Consider the following 20,035-nt stretch of genomic DNA (forward strand, 5'->3'; position numbering starts at 1 on the left):
GCGGTGAGAAACCGGAGACGATGGAATTGTGCACTTATGCATTGTCTGTGGGCTGTGGCTGCGGAATAGAGAAGTAGAAGGTAGAATTGCAAGGTTCTGATAGTGAGTTCTCCATCGTGTTTAGGGAATTAGGGGATTTGTGTTTTCTATCAATTGGGCTTAGACTATTAGATATTTGGGTGGACATAGGACATGGGCCATGGGTTATTACTATATTAGACATTGGCAGACTAAATCACTGAAACACTATATATATATATATATATATATATATATATATATATATATATATATATATATATATATATATATATATAAAAGTCGGTTATGGTCATCGATAACCGACACACCAAAACCGTAAAATAACCGAAACACCGAAAAATCGAATTTTTTTTATAGCAATAACCGAAACCGACAGATAACCAATTTTTTTAGTCGGTTCGTTTATCGGTTATCAAGCGGTTAACCGATATTTTGCGCACCCCTAACCGTCGCTGACACGTAATTATGACAACTCTTCGATTCCCACCGGTTACAGCCCAAGACATGTCCTTTTGTAACCGTCTTGTCAGTCGTTACGTCTCCCCCTCAACCGTCTGATGGAGTACACATGTCACAATCTGGTTGGCTTGCCATACTTATAAATAGTTATGCCCATCACTCATGCTTCCTTACACATTTCTGCCATCCTTTCTCCCAAACTTCCGGCGAACTTCTCTTCTTCCATCTCTTCCGGTGGCCTTCTTCCTCCTCCTTTTTCCAGCGACCGGCGCCCTTCCCCTTCTCAAGTCAGTTTCGTCCTTCCTCTAGCCGTTACCCTTATTTTCCATCAAGGTTAGCCCTTTCAACTCTCCTTCTTTCATTTATTGTCATGTCTTCGTCGTAACCTCCCGCTGCTTCTACCTCCGGCGCCCTTCAAGGCCAAACTTCTAACCCTCCAGCCACCACTTCTCTTCTGGCGAAAACCCAGGGTCCCACCTCAATAGTCCCCGTAGACCCTCCAATTGACAAGGAACCAGCCTACTTCGAGGATTTGAGTGGCCGGTCGGCCGCCGCTCCACTCTATCCGAGGTCAATTTCCAGCACGCCCGCCGACTGTTAGGTTCAGTGGCGGTAACCTGGCGCCTGGTAATCAGCAGGTGAGTGACCCCTCGGAAGGCAGATACGTGGGGATTCATTACCATTCGGTCCTCTGTGGGTTTCGAGTGCCGATTTTTTCTTTTCGCTCACTCCTCCTCCAGTACTACGGCATTGTGCTTGGGTAGGTGGTGCCCAACTCCTACCGCATTTTGGCCCTTCTTGACCTACTGTGATACCCGGTAATTTTAAGCAAAAATATAATTTTGAGAAAATATTATTTAGTTTACCATTAAAATATTTTTGTATGTTGCCAAAAGAAGTTTTGAAAAATATTTTTATAAAAATTAAATTTTTATATTTACCTATTATGCCTAAAAGAAAGTCTATATTCTTTTTTGGGATAAGGGTCAAATAAGCCCTCAAACTATACCTAATAATGCAATTAAGCCCTCAAACTAAAAAAAGCTTCAATCAAGCCCTTGAAACCTGTAAAAATGTGCAATTAGATCTATTAACAAGTAATCAATAGGTTAATGCTGAGTTGTAGCTTACTTGAGCACTAATTTAGATTCCATGTCAGCTTAATTGCTTGTATATGCTTCCATCTCATTTTTATTATTTATTTAATGCAATAATTTAATTTTCTTAAAATGTACAAATAAAAAAATTAAAAATATATTAAAAATTAAAATGATAAAACTGATTGCGTGATGAAATAAAGGTGGATTACTCCACCCTGCTCCGCTTCTTGAATTCTTGAATTTCAAATAATCCACGCAAAAACCCACAATTGAAGGAGGCAGAGAAAGATAGAGGACGCGAGGTTTTCATATATCATATGCTATAGTTATTCATATCTGGGTCTTAGGATTCAGAGCTTGAACACTCGGAAATATCGAGGAAATGAGTCTTTTTTTTTTTTTTTTGTGCTTGGAGCTGTTTTGTCGAAGCTGGAATGTGAGTATACGTGGAGATTTTTGTGTTGGGTTTGTCGACATTTAGATTTGTAGAATCTGGTTCGTAGCTCCGGGGACTGGGGATGGATGGGAGGAGAATAACTGCGAGCCCGCGGCCGGGTCGTGGGCGGCGTCGCGTTGGCGTTGATGAGTTCGTGAACAACGTTAAGAAGCTCCAAAGGAGGGAGATTTCTTCAAAGCTCGACAGGGCTTTTAGTATGAAGGATGCGCAGGAGCGATTTCGTAACATTTGTTTACAGGAGGAGTATGATATACTCATGATCCTAAAGAGCATTGTACCATTACACTTCTGTTTCTGAAGAAAAGGTCAAGAATTATTTAGATAATTGTTGCGCATGATATTGTTTTTGCTCTTGTGCGGTCTGGAGTCTGTGCGACTTTTAGCCGACAGACCAACAAGAGAATATGTTTCCTGAATGACTACGAGGATTGAATACATAAAAAGAAGATGGATTAGTGGTGATGCATACTGGAAGGGAGCCTACTTTATCAATACGCCATAAAAAATAGTTATATTATTTTAATTTTTTATATATTTAAAAAAAAATTATTTGTACATTTTAAGAAAAATAAATTATTGCATTAAATAAGTAATAAAATGAGATGGAAGCATACATAAGCAATTAATCTGACATAGAATCTGGAATCTAAATTAGTGCTAAGTAAGTCACAACTCAGCATTAATCTGTTGGTTACCTACAAATAGGTCTAATTGCACTTTTTTACAAGTTTCAAGAGTCTAATTGAATCTTTTTATAGTTTAAGGGCTTAATTGCATTATTAGGTATAGTTCGAGGGCTTATTTGGCCCTTATCCCTTCTTTTTTCATATATATATATATATATATATATATATATATATATATATATATATATATATATATATATATATATATATATGTATATATATATATATATACATATATACATATATATATATATATACATATATATATATATATACATATATATATATATATATATATATATATATATATAAATAAATATATAGAATCGCATTCAGGTGCGAATGCTTCGCCCAGGCGCGAAATAGGAATGAATTTTGTTCGTCCACGTGTCTAGATCTAATGGGTGAGAAACACTGATTTTTTAAAAAAAAAAGCGGTGGCATTTTTGTAAATAATTAAACATCGAAGTGCAAGTAAAATGTATTACAAGTGCATGTAAAATGTATTATAGGTGCAAGTAAAAATTTACACTGAGCATCAATACTTAGTTGCACCTATAGTTCTAAGTAGTTGCACCTATAGTTCTAAGTAGTTGCACAAATAGTTATAAGTAGTTGCACCTAGGTGTATGAATGTTTGCGAGTGATTTTCAGGGGTATTACTACCCGCTGAACTCAGATCAATGAATGTTAACAAGACAAAATTACATGCACTTATAGGTGAAAGTAGGTGGACCTATAGTTATAAGTAGTTGCACCTATAGTTATAAATAGTTGCACATATAGTTATAAGCACACCCAGGTGCATGAATGTTTGCGGAAAGTGAATGCTAACAAGGCAAAATTATATGCACTTATAGATGAAAGTAGGTGCACCAATAGTTATAAGTAGTTGCACCTATAGTTATAAATAGTTGCACATATAGTTATAAGCACACCCAGGTGCATGAATGTTTGCGGAAAGGGAATGCTAACAAGGCAAATTTACATGAACTTATAGGTGAAAGTATGTGCATTTGTAAGTGATTTTACTTGCACTTCGATGTTTAATTATTTACGAAAATGTCACCGCGTTTTTTTTTAAGTTTTTAGATATGGACACGTGTAGCGCGCTGATTCGTTCGCATTTCCCTCCTGAGCACTTATTCGCACCTGAGTGCATCTCTAAATATATATATATATATATATAATGTGATAGGATGTATATTAAGAGATGAATTAGTATGGTGGTATGAGACCTATTTGTTAAGCTTGTGGTTTCACGTTCAATTCTTATAAGTTGCAAAATAATTTTTTTTTTTTTTTTTTTGTGATACCCGGTAATTTTAAGCAAAAATATAATTTTGAGAAAATATTATTTAGTTTACCATGAAAATATTTTTGTATGTTGCCAAAAGAAGTTTTGAAAAATATTTTTATAAAAATTAAATTGTTATATTTACCTATTATTATGCCTAAAAGAAAGTCTTATATTCTTTTTCGTATATATATATATATATATAATGTGATGGGATGTATACTAAGTGATGAATTAGTATGGTGGTATGAGACCTATTTGTTAAGCTTGTGGTTTCACGTTGGATGAATTAGGGATGTTGATTGAAGTGATTAGCATGGATTAGGGATTATGATTGAAGTGATTAGCAGTTATATATTCTTATTATTATTATATTTATTGATTAGAAGATTTATATTAGATTATTAGATTTATATTATTATTATTATTATAAAGTAAGAAAGGTATTAGGGAAAATGACACTTTTTCCCCCTTTGTTATATACTTATAGCATTTTTTCTCCCTAAATTATTTAAGTGACAGTTTTTCCCCCTGATATATTAAATGGACATATTTAACCTTAAAATAAATATTTCATTTATTTTTGTTCTCCAACAAATTATAACCACGATTTGAAAAAATAAAATACATTAAGTGTTGAATTTAGAATATTTTAAAAATGAAAAAATAAAATTTTAAAAGAAAGTTTGAACCAACCGTTCAAATTGGATCCAAAATCGTAAACCGACGGTTCAAAATAAAACTCAAACCGCGATTATATATACTTATATGTGAGAGTAAATATAAATGCGGAAAAAAAACATACACTATTTGCAAATATTATAATTCTAATTTAAGCTATTGCTAGTAGTTGTTCCGATTTGAACCTCCGGTTCACGGTTCAGGATCCATTTTTTTCCAGTTCACGATTTTAATAAACGGAAACCCAAATATTGGGTTATGTTATGAATCATAACCGAAATTTTTTAATTTGATTGCTATAGTGTTTGGTTCAGTTCGAACCGAACCGTGGTCATCCCTACGTATAAGCAATAATTTGTTGAAGAAGAGAAATAAATAAAATATTTGTTTTAAGGGTAGAAATGTCCATTTAATATTATCAGGGGGAAAAACCGCCTCTTCTATAATAATTGAGGGGACAAATGTGAATGCATGAATAACTCAGGGGGAAAAAGTGCTATAAGCATATAACACAGGGGGAAAAAGTGCCATTTTCCCAAGGTATTATAAGAAAGGGGTAGGGATCTGATTCGGACGAAGGGGAAAAAGAAAGAAAGAGAGAAAAGAAAGAAGAAAAGGAGAGAAAGAAGGATAGGAGATGGAGGTTGTAAAGTTTATGGAGTTGTTAGGATCATCATTTTGGTAAGAGTTCATGTTCACTAAAATTATTATTTTTCTCGGTTATTGTATGTATTGATATTATATGTGATGTTATATGATATATGCTATTAATGTGGACATGAATGCATTTATCGATAAATGGTACTATTGTGTGGTGACTCTCGAAATATCGAGAATGGGATTCGACGTGTCGAACCCGTGTGTTGTGTAAATGCTTGGCTTGTAATATTTGATATTTATATATTAAAAAAAAATGATCAAATCTGATCAATTTACAAAAAGTGTTATTTTGACAAATTACACCATTTATATATGTGGTGAAATCTTATTATTATTCCACGTTCATAGTATTGCCAAATAAAGTTTGGAAAAGAAATATTTTGACATGAAAGTGTGTGTGTGTGTATATATATATATATATATATATATATATATATATATATATACATATACATATTTTAATCTTGGAGGATGGTGATATTAGGTGCTGGTGTGAGCTGGAAAACTCACAACCAACTGATTGGAAATTTGGTCATTCTACCAAAGTGAGCCGGGAAAACTCACAAAAATATTTTTCTTATACCGGAGTGAGCTGGAAGAACTCACAAATTTGAAATTTGTCTCAGATATGGAAACCGGAGTGAGCCGGTAGAACTCACAATGGAATTCTAAATTATTTTCATGATTGGCTTATGAGATACCTCTTGGTGGTTAAGTTGAGAACTTACTTGGTATCTACTCCTCTTGATAAATATATTATATTTTGGAAAAATGACGTGGAAGATTTTGGAAAATGATTATTTAGTAAGTAATACTTTGAAAACTCTACTATGTTAATTATACAAAAGTATACATACATATATATATATATATATATATATATATATATATATATATATATATATATATATATATATATGGTTTGTGAAAGTATAAGAGTATATAAGTACTTTAACTTGAAAATTATATAAAATCCAAGCCAATATTTTACGGGGTGAAGTGAAACTTACTTAGCTTATGCTAATTTTTGTCTATTCTCTATCTTTTTGTGTCAAATAATTTTTACAGGTGAACATGGATATGAATTCAAGATGAATTCAAGCTAAGAAGGAATTAAGAATAGACCTATTGGAGATTTATTATTTTTGAAGCTTTATGGTTGTATATCATTATCCTTATTGTATTATTATTATAGAAGTTGGATTCGGGTTGAGTTTATTCGATGTTGTAATTTTAGCTTTAGCACTTAGGTTGTTGGTTGCCTAAGTGTGCCGGTAACACCGTTTATTTTGATTAGTTAATGCTTTCGCTAGAGTATTATTGAACTTTTAATTGAGAAAAAGTATTAAAATTAAGGAAAATTTTGTTATAAAATTTGGGGTGTTACACCTACTACAATCGCCTTGAGGTGTCGGCCTCCTTGCTTATCTTCCACCAGCTATTCCAGCTGACTACGGTTGGCTCCGTCACCTCGGGGCATGTACAGATTCGCTCCCGGGACAGCCGCAAGTAGCCATGACCACAGTTCGATTTGAAATTAAAAAAATAAAACAAAATTGAAGTTTCATATTTCAATAGCGAAAATGCCAAAGTGGCAATTTGGCACACCACTAACGCTAATAGGCCAAGAGTAAGCCACTTCGCCACTATGCCTTGCGCAAACTACGAACCATAAATATAAAACAAAACATTAGAAAATTAAAAACAAAAAAACCATGGTTAGAACTGGAACGAGATCTTTAATAGCGGTTCCGAACCTGAACTAGAACCTTGGTCATGTATATCCGCAAGTTTCTGGATAAGTTGAAATTCTCTCACAAAGGTTGGAAGGAAGAGTTCCTCTTTGTCCACTCGGCTAACTCCCACCCTGCCTTCGATTTCCCGATTGCCTAGCAATCATTATACTACCACCTCGAGAAGAAGCCACCCTGCCTAGACGATCTGGCTTATTTGGTCAATCAGATCACCGAGGGTGAGTTTATCTCGGCCAAGCACTAGTCACAGTTGGGGGCCATGCTGAAGGCTGATAGTCTGCTTAACGGCGTGGCAAAGAAAGGTTTGCCCTCCTACTCTATCTGACTATCTGCAGGTCAATACGATGGACTAACCCTTCTTTATTTTGTAGGGAACAACGACACCAAGTCGTCCTTGGAGGAGTCAACGAAAGATAAGCGGGGAGGCAAGGAGACGCTGGTTGCGCACCACACGATTTCTTGGTCGGCTATTGAGCTTAGCTCTGACGACGCCGCTCCGTTGAAGGGATCTTCGGAGGAACCCATGGTTGATTGCCACACGCTGCTCCGGGCCTCTTGCTGTAACAACAAAAATATTTTCCTTCAAAATTCCTATTTTATTAAACTTCAAAATAAAAATTATTTTATTCCTGCGATGGTTTAACCAAAATGCGTATAAATAAAATATTTTAAACTCTTATTTCAAAATGATTTCCTACAAACTATCTATATATTTATTCCATTCTTATTCCTTAACCAACCAAACATTAAAATACAATTTCAATGTTTATTCTTTCAGCGAACCAAACAACAGAATACAATTCTTATTATATTCCTTATCTATTCTATTCCCTATGAAATTAAATAACATTCGTATTCTGTCCAAATTTGTTCTGTAAACCAAACTGGCCATTAGTTTTTTGTTAAAAAAGGCATAAAGTTTGTCTCGTGATTCATACATGGAATATTTAACAGTATTGAGGCATTAGGGGTCCTAGCTGCTCTACAACCCCTTTCTTTATCATTATTTATGATTGAGTGTGCTCCAATCCCACACGCTACTACCTAAATCCTTCGTCCACATTATTTGGATCCGTCGTTTTCTTCAAAAATTATATTATTTACTAGTTTCTTTACAGGCATTGCACGATTGGAATAATGTTTAATGTTTTTTTATTAAAAAAAAGTATTTAAAGTTTATCAATATAATATTATATTAGAATTGTTCATGCATAGATAATTGAATGTTAAATTTGTGTATTTAAATAGACAATTCTAAGTTTACAAATGCAAGATAATATAGTCAAGATTGATTATAATTGTCAATAAAATAATTGTATAGGTATGGTTGATACCAAATACAGGACATAAGGGAGAGCAAATAAAAATTAGGGCATAAAATATTAAATATATACTAATATTGAAGAGCTAACTGCTGATTGCATCTTGAAACTACCTGGCTAGTTGCTACCTGCTAAGCTACCAATATAGTTTGGAATGCAAATAGAACGATTTGTTAGGGGGAAGAATAAATTTCTCAGACGATATTGGTGATGAATTAGTGAATGATATAGGTTTCAAGTAATCTCTGCAAATTCAGGGCTTGAGACATCATTGTTGGGGAAACATAACGGTTTTGCATTGTCATCCAGCATACTCAATAATTAGGTTTTAATTATTAGGAGAGAAGTGATTTAGGAAAGAAATTGATGACTTTCCATATTAATTGCAATTTTTTTTTTTTAATTTCTTAAATATATAGCTAGGTCAGTAATAAATATTGAGCACTCTAAAAATTGAGATCTTGTGCTCTTGGACATTTTGCACCCTAAAATCTAGCCCTGATAAGATCTTTGGCAACCGACTCTTACTTAGTCCATAAGCATTCATCAGTCATTATTCCATGGACCATAGTCCATACATTTGTATGAATCATAAATAAAAAGTACATGTTTTAATATGCTAAAAATACATTATATGTATATATAAAGTACATTATACAAGAATACATGATTTATTATATATTATTAAATAATGTATATTCAGTACACAAATAATATACTTTTAATATATTAAAAATGTATATTGCATTTATGGTCCTTACAGCTATATGAACCATAGTCCACACAATGATTTGCTTATCATTAGTTTCATTACGTGGTTAGCTTTAGACTACTGTGATTGGGAGGATAGTTGCTTCGAACATGAAATTTACAAATAATTTCTTATTTATTTATAACACCTAGGTTCAATGCATCTGCCAATGACTTTGTGCTCTAATAATATTAAATAATTTCTTTTAAATCAAAGATCATGGATTTGAACTTTAATGCACGATGAATTAATTCTTCTAAATAATTTGATTCAAGAATATTAATCTTTAAAATAATAAAATTGATGAAAAAAATTGAAAGAAAAAAAAAAACAAGAAATTGAGGTAGTAGACTGGTAGGTGAACCAAACCACCTTCCCATTAGTCACGTGTCCACAAATCGATTAAAAGTTCAAATGCTTTGATTTATTAATAAATTTTGCATTTTGTGTTAAACTCGTTTTATGATATTTTTCAGAAAGAATTACAAAATTATAAACCAATTTAAGTTATTTATAATTCATCAAATTCAAATTTAAAAAGTTAATCGATAATTTTTAAAAAAATTAAATTTCAATTTTGTGATTATCATACAAATCATACCACAAACTTTGTCTTGGTGAAAAAAAAAAAAAAAAAAAAAAAACACAAATCATGTAGGAAAAATATTTTTGAAATAACTCCACCCCTTATCAGCTATTAACTCTGACTAAAAAAAATTTATGTAAAATGAACCTCTTATTATTGCTCTTAGGCTATTAAAGCACCACCTCCCCCTTCCTTCTATTCACTTCCAAGTTCCAACTCTCTGTTATACCGTCCGACGTACTCGCCAAGTCAATGGATCCTCACCGCCACCACCACCACCACGGACCGCCGCCGCCGCCGGCTGTACACCACCACCACGAACCACCGCCGCCGGTAGTCCACCACCACGAGCCCCCGAAGCCGGCGGTAGTAGTTCATGTCCACCACGGGTCCCCTTCCACCCCGAAGCCTTCTTATAAGGTTTACTGCCGGGCAGAGCCTAACCACGTCCTCTCCGTCCGTGACGGCAAGGTCATTCTCGCCCGAACCAATCCCTCCGATCCTCATCAGGTATGCTCTCACAGAAAATTATGTGGCACTGCACGGTCCAAAAGTGTCAGGACTCAGTAGATGTAACTACAATGAAATTATGGGTTTTGGTTAACGAATAACGAGTATGTATTGTTGGATTTTCAGCACTGGTACAAGGAAGAGAAGTTCAGCACCAAAGTTAAGGATGAAGAAGGGTTACCCAGCTTTGTTCTCGTGAATAAAGCTACAGGACAAGCTATCAAGCACTCTATTGGTGCCACTCACCCGGTATATTACTGTCTTTAACTTAATCTTGAACTTGTGTTCGTTAATTACTTGTTCTTGTTGGATTAAATGCCTAAGTTTTTGCATAACTATTAGTATGTGATGATTTAAGGGCTAATTCATTATGGCCCTGTTTGGTAAAATGACTGTTAGCTTATAGCTGTTAGTTGATTGTGTTAATTAGAGGGTATAAATATTTGATAACTTTAGCTGAGTATAGAAAAGTGTTTGATAAAGTTAACTGGTAGCTGATAGCTAATTGAAAAAGTTGCTTGGAGTAGCTTTTTGAATTTTAGCCTTTTGGAGTTGCAAAAAGCTAATTAACCAAACATTTATATTGATATTTTAACTAAATCAAACAATTAATAGTAGTCAAATAAGTCAAAATTGGCCTATAGGCCAATTTTTTACCAAACAGGGCCTATGTATTTCTTGTCTGGAGTTTTGGTTTCATATGACTTACCTTCCATTTAAGTGCTGAAATCAACTACAGATCAGCCCAGCTCAAGCTCAGCTCCAAGTGAGATTTCTGGAGATACCAAAGTTGATTTTACCAGTTACCATGAAATTTTTAAAGAAGCTTTCACACTCCTAGTCCTAATAAGAGTTTTAGTTTGTTTAGAACAATATTATAATTTTCCTAATTTTATATTAATTAGGTGTGCAGTGGTATGGACCCTCTGCCCAGCTTGAAATTCCTTGATTCTTAATTAAGGCTAGCAGATGAGAGTATGAGTATGAGACCCATTCCCAATCTTGGAAAGGAAAAAAAACACCGGACACATGTTAAATGTATTCACAATTACTTGTCTCGTCCTTGGTCATGTCATGTGCTTTGATGTTGTCCTATATATCTGTTTCCTGTGAACATTCATTATAGCTTTAAGTCCCAGTATAATACTAGAGTCCCCTAAAATTCTTCAATCAGCAGCAAGAGATCAGCAAACTAGATGACTTACATTTGTAGAGACAATCTAATCAAGTCTTGGTCTTTCTTGGTTAATAGTTAAACTGGTTTTCTTTCTTTATGAGCTATGATTACTGCACCTGCTGGTTTCTTTTTAACCCTTCACTTTAATTTGCTTTCAGGTGCGACTCATCCCACACAATCCTGATCATCTTGATGAATCGATCATGTGGAGCGAGAGCCACAACACGGGCGACGACTACAAGGCAATCAGGATGGTCAACAACATTCGCCTCAATATGGATGCATTCCATGGTGACAAACACCATGGGGGCGTCCACGATGGGACTACAGTCGTTCTCTGGGAATGGACAAAAGGAGACAACCAACGCTGGAAGATTATTCCCTACTGTAAGCTCTCTTCCCGCTCCTCGACTACCCAAATCCTCAAACACGATTATTTTCACGAACCTACAAATTTCTTTCCAATTACTGAACTGAACCTTCCTGTTTCTTGCAGGATTATCCAGTGCCAGTGGTATCTGTCTTATTTGCTGCTAAATAAGGGGGGAGGCTATGCATATGCCTGTTGCCTATTCCTATCTGTGTTGTTTGTGTACTGTGTATTGTGTGTTGTGTAATGTTTGTATTGCTGCTAATGCTTGTATAACCTTCATGGACTCCTTTGGTCTTTATGTATCTATAGGAGGCCATCTTATATAACTGAGTACTGAAATTGCTGATCTAAAGCCTAAAGGTGTATGCCAGCATTTATTTTATACCAAATGCTGAGACTGCATAATAATAAAGTTTTTGTGGCCAGTCTGGTTGAGCATTATATTATCACTTTACTCCTTTCCAAGCACATTGATCCTATTTATTTTTATTATTTTATTTTATTTTTATGCTTGATAAGATGACTATAACAAATAATTCATTTTGGATTTGACTGGCCTATGTTACTTCTATTTTTAAAAGCTTAAAGCCTAAATATAACTTTATAGATTGCACTGTATTAGTTTTAAGGCGGAAGTGTCATCTCGCATGTCGCATCATGAATTATACCGGATTGTTCATGTCGCACGGTGACTTTTCATAACATTTATTTTGATTCACTTTCCAATTTTTTTTTTTTTTCGTCTAGCATTTTTCACAGGTTTTCTAGTTACCATGATGACATGGCACTGGTTGTTAGCTGATGTGGAGCTTCATTTTTGTTGACGTGTTTAAGTTTTTAATTTGAACATTTAACATGATGCCTGATGGAATTAATTAACTCGGGGGTCCGTGTTAATTAACCCAATTAATGAACAAACACCTCAATGGAGAAAATATGAATGATAAAAGGATTGCAGGAACCAATAAATAAGAAATAAATATGCAGAACACAAGATATTTAACGTGGAAACCAATACGGTGAAAACCACGAGCCTTTTTGGGCTAAGCCAAGCCGTAATCCACTACGTTGTGTAGTACATGTACATAGGTAAGTAGGGCATGGCCATGAAATATTTGGAAGAAGAAAGAACCTATACGTAGAAGAGAGGTCCCCCATTTGAGACTGGCGTGAATCTTTATATAATGTTATTTGTGCAGTTGTAACTTCCCGTAGCATTTCCTCTTTTCTTGCCATGATGACCTCTTATCTTTGACTAATATATTGTTATTATTATTATAAAATAATAATAATAATAATAACAACAACAACAACAACATCAACAGCAACAGCAGCAACAGCAACAGCAGCAGCAGCAACAACAGCAACAACAGCAACAACAACAACAACAACAACAACAATAATAATAATAATAATAATAATATGGCATGCATATTATATTATTCCATCATGAGTCCCCCACTTTCTTAACCGCAAGTATTTTTCGGTATAAGAAAGTAGAAAAACGGATGTTCACCGAATAAAAATGATAACACTCGGAGTGCATCCTTAACGAGCAGTGTAGTCTGGACTGCATGTTTGTGCGCAGAGCACCAAGCTACGTTTGTACGCGAAGTACCAAATTAAAGTATGTTTGTGCGCGGAGCACCAAATTAAAGTATGTTTGTGCGCGGAGCACCAAAGTTCTGACTTCCCTGCTCGGAGCATTGAAGATGATAATGAAACTCACAGTCAGGTACACGGAGTACCTAGGGGTTCATTACGATCATCTCCTGTAATTGACATATATGACAAATGATCAGCGGGGCATGCCCTTAATATCGGTTTAAATGTGAAATTAAAAATTGAAGATAGGTTCAGAAATCTCTACCTTCCTTTAATTTATTGTGACCAGCACCAAACTTATTCTTCGGAACTGTTGTTGTAAGAGGTAGAGCGGAGCTACCGTGAAATTTAAGAGGTAGCGCTGAGCTTACCGTAAAATTTCGGTGATGGCAGCGCAGGCCTTGCCTCGCAGTATAATTGGTAGCACAGAGCTTACCATATTACATTATATAAGTGACAATAGCAGTTTTCGAATAAATTGAATTGGTAGTTGGTCACATTTACAAGTTGAATAATAATAATAGTAATAATAATAGCATAATAATAGTAGTTATCTTCAATATTCGTGAGGATGGAGAGATAAATTCTCAGGCAAAGAATCATGACATTCCAAAGCCATCAACTTCAAATAGCATACAATCACTTGCATGGCTATATTAGTGGATTGTCTCCAACTTTAAACAGCATACAACCACTGGATGGCTAAATTTGTGAATTCCACAGAATGTAACCGTTGTTGCCGTCCTCCCTTTGCGTTAATGTCGGTGACCCTTCCATGTGCAGCCATCGTTGAAACTGCGCCACCAGATATAGCAGTCGACCGCGTGAGAGTAATTGCAGCAGTAGACGGGCGCAACTACAGAGCCCGAACTAGAAAACCGAAGCCGTCGCCCCCACCTTCCCTCCGTCCGTTCTCTGACTCGGATCCCACCTCAGCAATGGTTTGATGGCAGGTTTGGGCTTCCCGTTGGCAAACAGAGAGTTGAGGAAATTCATGAGGCGAGCCTCCGGCGAGATGGGTTGTTTCACCTTCTTCCGATTCGCGTACATCTTCATGGAGGCGGATTTGGATTTCACTAAATTCTCATGCTCGGTTTTAGATTTCTCGACGGTACACTAGTACAAAAAACATCAATAAAATCGAATAATTCGCGTCCAAAGTTAGAACTTTGGACGCCTAAAGTATAGTGCGGTGGCATCTTTGTAATTAAAATGCCATTATATAAATAATTTTATTTATTTATTTATTTTTAAAACAATATAGGCGTCCAAAGCTCTGTACTTTGGACGCCAATATTAAATGCCTCGTATTATTCGCGTCCAAAGCTCAGTATTTTGGATGCGAATAATAGAAGCACATTCATAACAGGCGTGTTATTATTTTTTATCCAAAAAAACCCTAGCAGCAGATCAGATCGCACGCACCGCTCTCCATCTTCCCGCCGTCCATCAGCTCCAATCTTCATTCTTCACTTCGATCGTCGACGCCGTCCATCAGCTCTCCATCGTCCCCGCCGTCCACCGCTCTCCATCTTCCCGTCCCGTCTAGCGCCCCATTGTCACTGCTTCACTTCGACTTCGATCTTCATCGTCCACCGCACGCCGATCGACGTCCCCACCGCTGCCGCCCAAGCTCGCCGCCGCTGACGCCTCCGGTCTCCAAGCTCGCCGCCGCAGCCACGCACGCAGACCGTCGCCGCAGCTACGCACACCGACCGCCGCCGTTGGAAAGGTACGTAATTTTTTTATTTTTATTTTTTTGTTATTTTTTTTCGAAAATCAGTAATTATTTTAATTATTTTTTGTTATTTGTTATTGTTGTTTATTTATTTTAAAATTTGTTGTGTATTATTGTATATGTTAGGCATTGTTGTGATTTATCCATAATAACCTGCTACTAGTTATGTGATATTCGTGTATTAGATCAATTTATGTGATGCAATGGTACTGCTAGGTTCTCTAACATGCTCATTCCATCCTCTGCGTGCTATAAGGAATCTTCAGTATCTTGCATTAGTCTTTATTGATGCCTGGGTGATGATTGAATTTCACTAATTAGATATGTCTGTTCTGCTGTATTGTTCCATGCTTTAACTACTTAGTCAGATGTTTGGTTGCAGATGATTCTAATTTATTCCTGCATTTTTCTCATTACTATGAAAGCACTTACAGAACTTAGATATATAGTATATTACATGTTTCAGGACTACTCACCACAGAATTGCCTCATGCTAACATAGTGCTTCTTTGTTGCAGTTTCATTGAACAGCGTCATTGCTGTATTAGATGCAGATTTCCACTCTCTTCCTTCTACTGAGAATAGACAGCAATATGGACCTGTATGTTTCATTCAATCATTGCTATTTCCACACTATAATTAATGCATACACACACAAAGAGAGACATATATATTGCTATTTCCCTAAACTAGTGACTTTAGCCCAATCACTTTTACATCAAACTTGCTTACTTGATTTAATCACTTAATTTCCCTATTGAGTCCAAGTATTCGTTTTCACTGATAAGGATCACAGTGCCTTCATAGGAGAAGTCCGGTGGCAAAATTGTATATCGCCACATAAATGTCCTACTTCTTTTTCGTGGTCGAAACTATGATCTATATATGATCATAAATGTCCTACTTTTTCGTGGTCGAAACATACCTAAATTATAGACATGTTAGACATGTGTTAGTGATTTTTTTAGCCTCCCATACAGAGGAAGTTAGGGTAATTACTGTTAGACGTTTGTGTTTTTGAAATAACATAAAGAAGATAAATGAGGTATTTATAAACCTATCCCAATGTGTGAGTTTAGTTCTGGTGTGGTTTACATGTTCCCAGATTTTGGAATGAAATTGAAGTATGATGGCAAGAGAAGGGTGCATGCAGCAGTTGGTAAATCAGCTGGGCATTGGTTCACGGCTGCAGATGGAAAGAGAGTAAGTTCAAGTTCATTACAAGTATCATTGATGATCTTCAGCATTTCTCATTGTTATTTTCTGCATTTTGTCATGTTCATTATACAATATACATTGATGTCAAATGTAGTCTAGGATTCAATTACTTTGATCTTGTTCCTTTAACACTCTTGAAATTAATGGTGTCTCATGTTGCTATTTATTAACCAAATCGTGCAATTACAGTTCCAGTTCCAATAGCTCTATTTTTGAGTTGTCTAACGTAGGCCGAATATCTACGCATAGTCTATGTGTTTGTTCTTCATCTTCAACAAATAATAAGTCTTCTCTACATTCCAGTTTAATAAAAAATGGATAGGTCAGTTGATTTCTACTTCCACCGCCGTTCTCTCTTTCTCTCTCTATTTTTTTTTTTTGTTTTTTTCCAATTAACCTGTGATGGCTTGCTACAGGTATAGTATAATCAAGGAAGTTGGTAATGGTACATTTGCACGTGTTTGGCGAGCATTAAATAAGCAAACTGGTGATGTGGTGTGTGCTACTTTCATCTTTAAAACTTGACCTTTAGCTTTTTATTTTTTATTTTTATATCAGATCTTCCATTAAACATTATTGCTGACCAGGTTGCAATAAAAAAAAATGAAGAAGAAATATTATTCATGGGAGGAGTGTGTAAATTTGAGAGAAGTCAAGGTAAAACAAAATTTCCCCATTTTCCTTTAATATGACCTCCCTCTGTCATAGATAAAAATTGACATTTGTTTCATTCGCAGTCATTGAGGAGAATGAGCCATCCAAATATTGTAAAGCTCAAGGAAGTAATTAGGGAAAATGACGTCTTGTTTTTTGTGTTTGAATATATGGTACATTGTGCTTGTTACATGGTTTTTTATTTCTCTTTGCTATAGGTTTTAAGTAGTATTAAAAAAAAATTTACACACCTTCCAGGAGTGTAACCTGTACCAGCTTATGAAGGACAGAGTAAAGCTTTTCTCAGAAGCTGAAATTAAAAATTGGTGCTTCCAAGTATTTCAAGGTCTTGCACACATGCATCAACGGGGATATTTTCATCGTGACCTTAAGCCAAGTAGTTATTTGAATTTTATCTTCTTTTGATATAGAATTATAATATATTTATGCTATTGTAAGAACATATTATTGACTGACTTTTGATATCCAATCACTAAAAAGATATGATGATTATCAATAAGGTGTTAATGCTGACTTTTCAGTTGACTTCCTTTATATTTAACCTTCGTCACTTTTATTTGTTTTTTCTTTCACCTTTTACCATGAGTTATGAACATTAGTAATTTGATTTACACCTCCTAATGCTCTTTGCTCTTTTAAGATGTGGAATTTTGCAGCACTGTGAAATTGTTCAACATGCCATATACATGCATTCTAAATGAAATGTTATCATAATTTCTTAAGTTTATAAACTATGAAATTGTATTTTACTTTGATCGGCTGCTGGTTTTATTGTTGATGATCATTGAGCTTATATTTATGCTACTGTTAAGTGTACTTCAGAAGCGTGTGGTCATTGGTTCTACACATAATTCTTGTGGGGTATGTATCATATTTATGTCTAATCTTTCATGCCTCCCAAGTTCTGCAGCCTGAACTTTCTCCATGTTTAATGGAAGGCTTTTTACCTGTTGACAGGGATGGATGCACAAGTATCTTATGCATTTCATTTTGAACGGAGTAGAATCTAGAAAAATTCAAAAATCAGCTTGTTAATCAGGTGCCAATGCATAATTCTATTGTGCTTTCATGTTATGAGTTTTTATATGCTTTCCAATGTGGTAAGAAGATGGAGCTTTTGAGCTTAATATTCTTTTGGCTTGGTCAGAAAACATATGCAAAGCTCGGATGCACACAAGGATGGTTTGCTGCCTCAGTCTTTCATCCTTCATCAAAGTGAGTCTATAAGTTTAGTTATTAGATTTCTTTTTGAAAAGCATAATGAATGCAATGCTGAGAGTTGCTGATAATATTGTATTAAGTACAAACTTAAAAGCTTAGGCTTTTATTTTTATTTTTGTTTGACACTGTCAATGGAAAACCATAAATATTCTGGTTCAGAAGTGGATCTTAAGATTTTTCCAAGTATGTTTAGATTATCTTTTTAGATTTAAATATATTATGCGCCTATAAGTTTAATACCGCAAAAGATGACAATTTATTGTTTGTCATATTATGTATTAGTATTGATTTCAGTTTTTTTTTTTTATCTTAAATATAAAAATATAAATATATATATATATAATACGCATACAAAGTTCATCATGAACTCTACGCGTATAGTATTTTTTTTTTAAATACAAACACTATACGCGTCCAAAGTTCATGAACTTTGGACGCGTATAGTGTTTATTTTTTTTAATAAAAATACTTTACGCGTCCAAAGTTCGTCAACTTTGGACGCGAATGATCATTTTTCGCGTCCAAAGTTACTTTAGACGCTAATTGTATATAAAATTAGCGTCCCCTACATCTGCGTCCAAACAACTTTGGACGCCTTTTAGCATTAACTTTGGACGCAAATGACTGTTTTTGTACTAGTGGTAGTTTTGACTAGCTTAGGCCTCAGAGGCTCGTCTGACAAAGGGTCGCATGCTCAACTTTGGTTGCTGCTTGTGGATGTATTAGCTTCTGAGGATAATTCTTCACAGCCATAGGTTACTTTGAGAGAAGAACATGCTTTGTGATTACGCATGCATAGTGTAAATGCCCCTCCAAAACAATACGGTCAAAAGTTTTTTTTTTTTTTTTTTTTTTTTTTTTTTTTTTTTGTGTAAAATTGCCATGGATATTAGAGATAACATACTGGATGGAGAATAAAAATTGTGTGGAATGATTGAGATGAAGTTTTTGTGAATTGCGTGTATTCGATCTAAATCTTATCATCGCTGTGGATGAATGACAGTAGAGAGAGCGCTTAAGCTTGTACAGCCGCTCTCAACAAGAGCACCATTGATGGAATTAATTAACCCGGGGGTCCGTGTTAATTAACCCAATTAATGAATAGACACCTCCATGGAGAAAATATAAATGATAAAAGGATTGCAGGAACCAATAAATAAGAAATAAATATGCAGAACACAAGATATTTAACGTGGAAACCAATACGGTGAAAACCACGAGCCTTTTTGGGCTAAGCCAAGCCGTAATCCACTAAGTTGTGTAGTACATGTACATAGGTAAGTAGGGCATGGCCATGAAATATTTGGAAGAAGAAAGAACCTATACGTAGAAGAGAGGTCCCCCATTTGAGACTGGCGTGAATCTTTATATAATGTTATTTGTGCAGTTGTAACTTCCTGTAGCATTTCCTCTTTTCTTGCCATGATGACCTCTTCTCTTTGACTAATATATTGTTATTATTATTATAAAATAGTAATAATAATAATAATAATAACAACAACAACAACAACAACAACAACAATAATAATAATAATAATAATAATAATAATAATAATATGGCATGCATATTATATTATTCCATCATGAGTCCCCCACTTTCTTAACTGCAAGTATTTTTCGGTATAAGAAAGTAGAAAAGCGGATGTTCATCGAATAAAAATGATAACACTCGGAGTGCATTGTAACACCCCGTGTTACGGCCCCTAAAACCATTTAATTAATC

The 20,035-nt window shown here is 35.0% G+C and overlaps 1 protein-coding gene and 1 long non-coding RNA gene across 2 annotated transcripts; both read left to right on the forward strand.

The window, feature by feature from the left end:
• The first annotated feature begins 9,998 nt into the window (after positions 1-9,998).
• LOC109154096 lies at positions 9,999-12,296 on the forward strand. The gene is made up of 4 exons (XM_019301969.1): positions 9,999-10,305; positions 10,432-10,554; positions 11,641-11,869; positions 11,979-12,296. Coding segments are annotated over exons 1-4 (612 nt in total). The 5' UTR covers positions 9,999-10,047; the 3' UTR covers positions 11,981-12,296.
• Positions 12,297-17,924: 5,628 nt separating this feature from the next.
• On the forward strand, positions 17,925-18,470 carry LOC109154066. Its single transcript, XR_002049646.1, has 3 exons — positions 17,925-17,952; positions 18,049-18,130; positions 18,239-18,470. It is a non-coding gene; the product is annotated as an uncharacterized LOC109154066 (long non-coding RNA).
• Positions 18,471-20,035: the final 1,565 nt, after the last annotated feature.

This window comes from Ipomoea nil, unplaced genomic scaffold (assembly GCF_001879475.1).
Source record: "Ipomoea nil cultivar Tokyo-kokei standard unplaced genomic scaffold, Asagao_1.1 scaffold2580, whole genome shotgun sequence".
NCBI lineage: Eukaryota > Viridiplantae > Streptophyta > Magnoliopsida > Solanales > Convolvulaceae > Ipomoea > Ipomoea nil.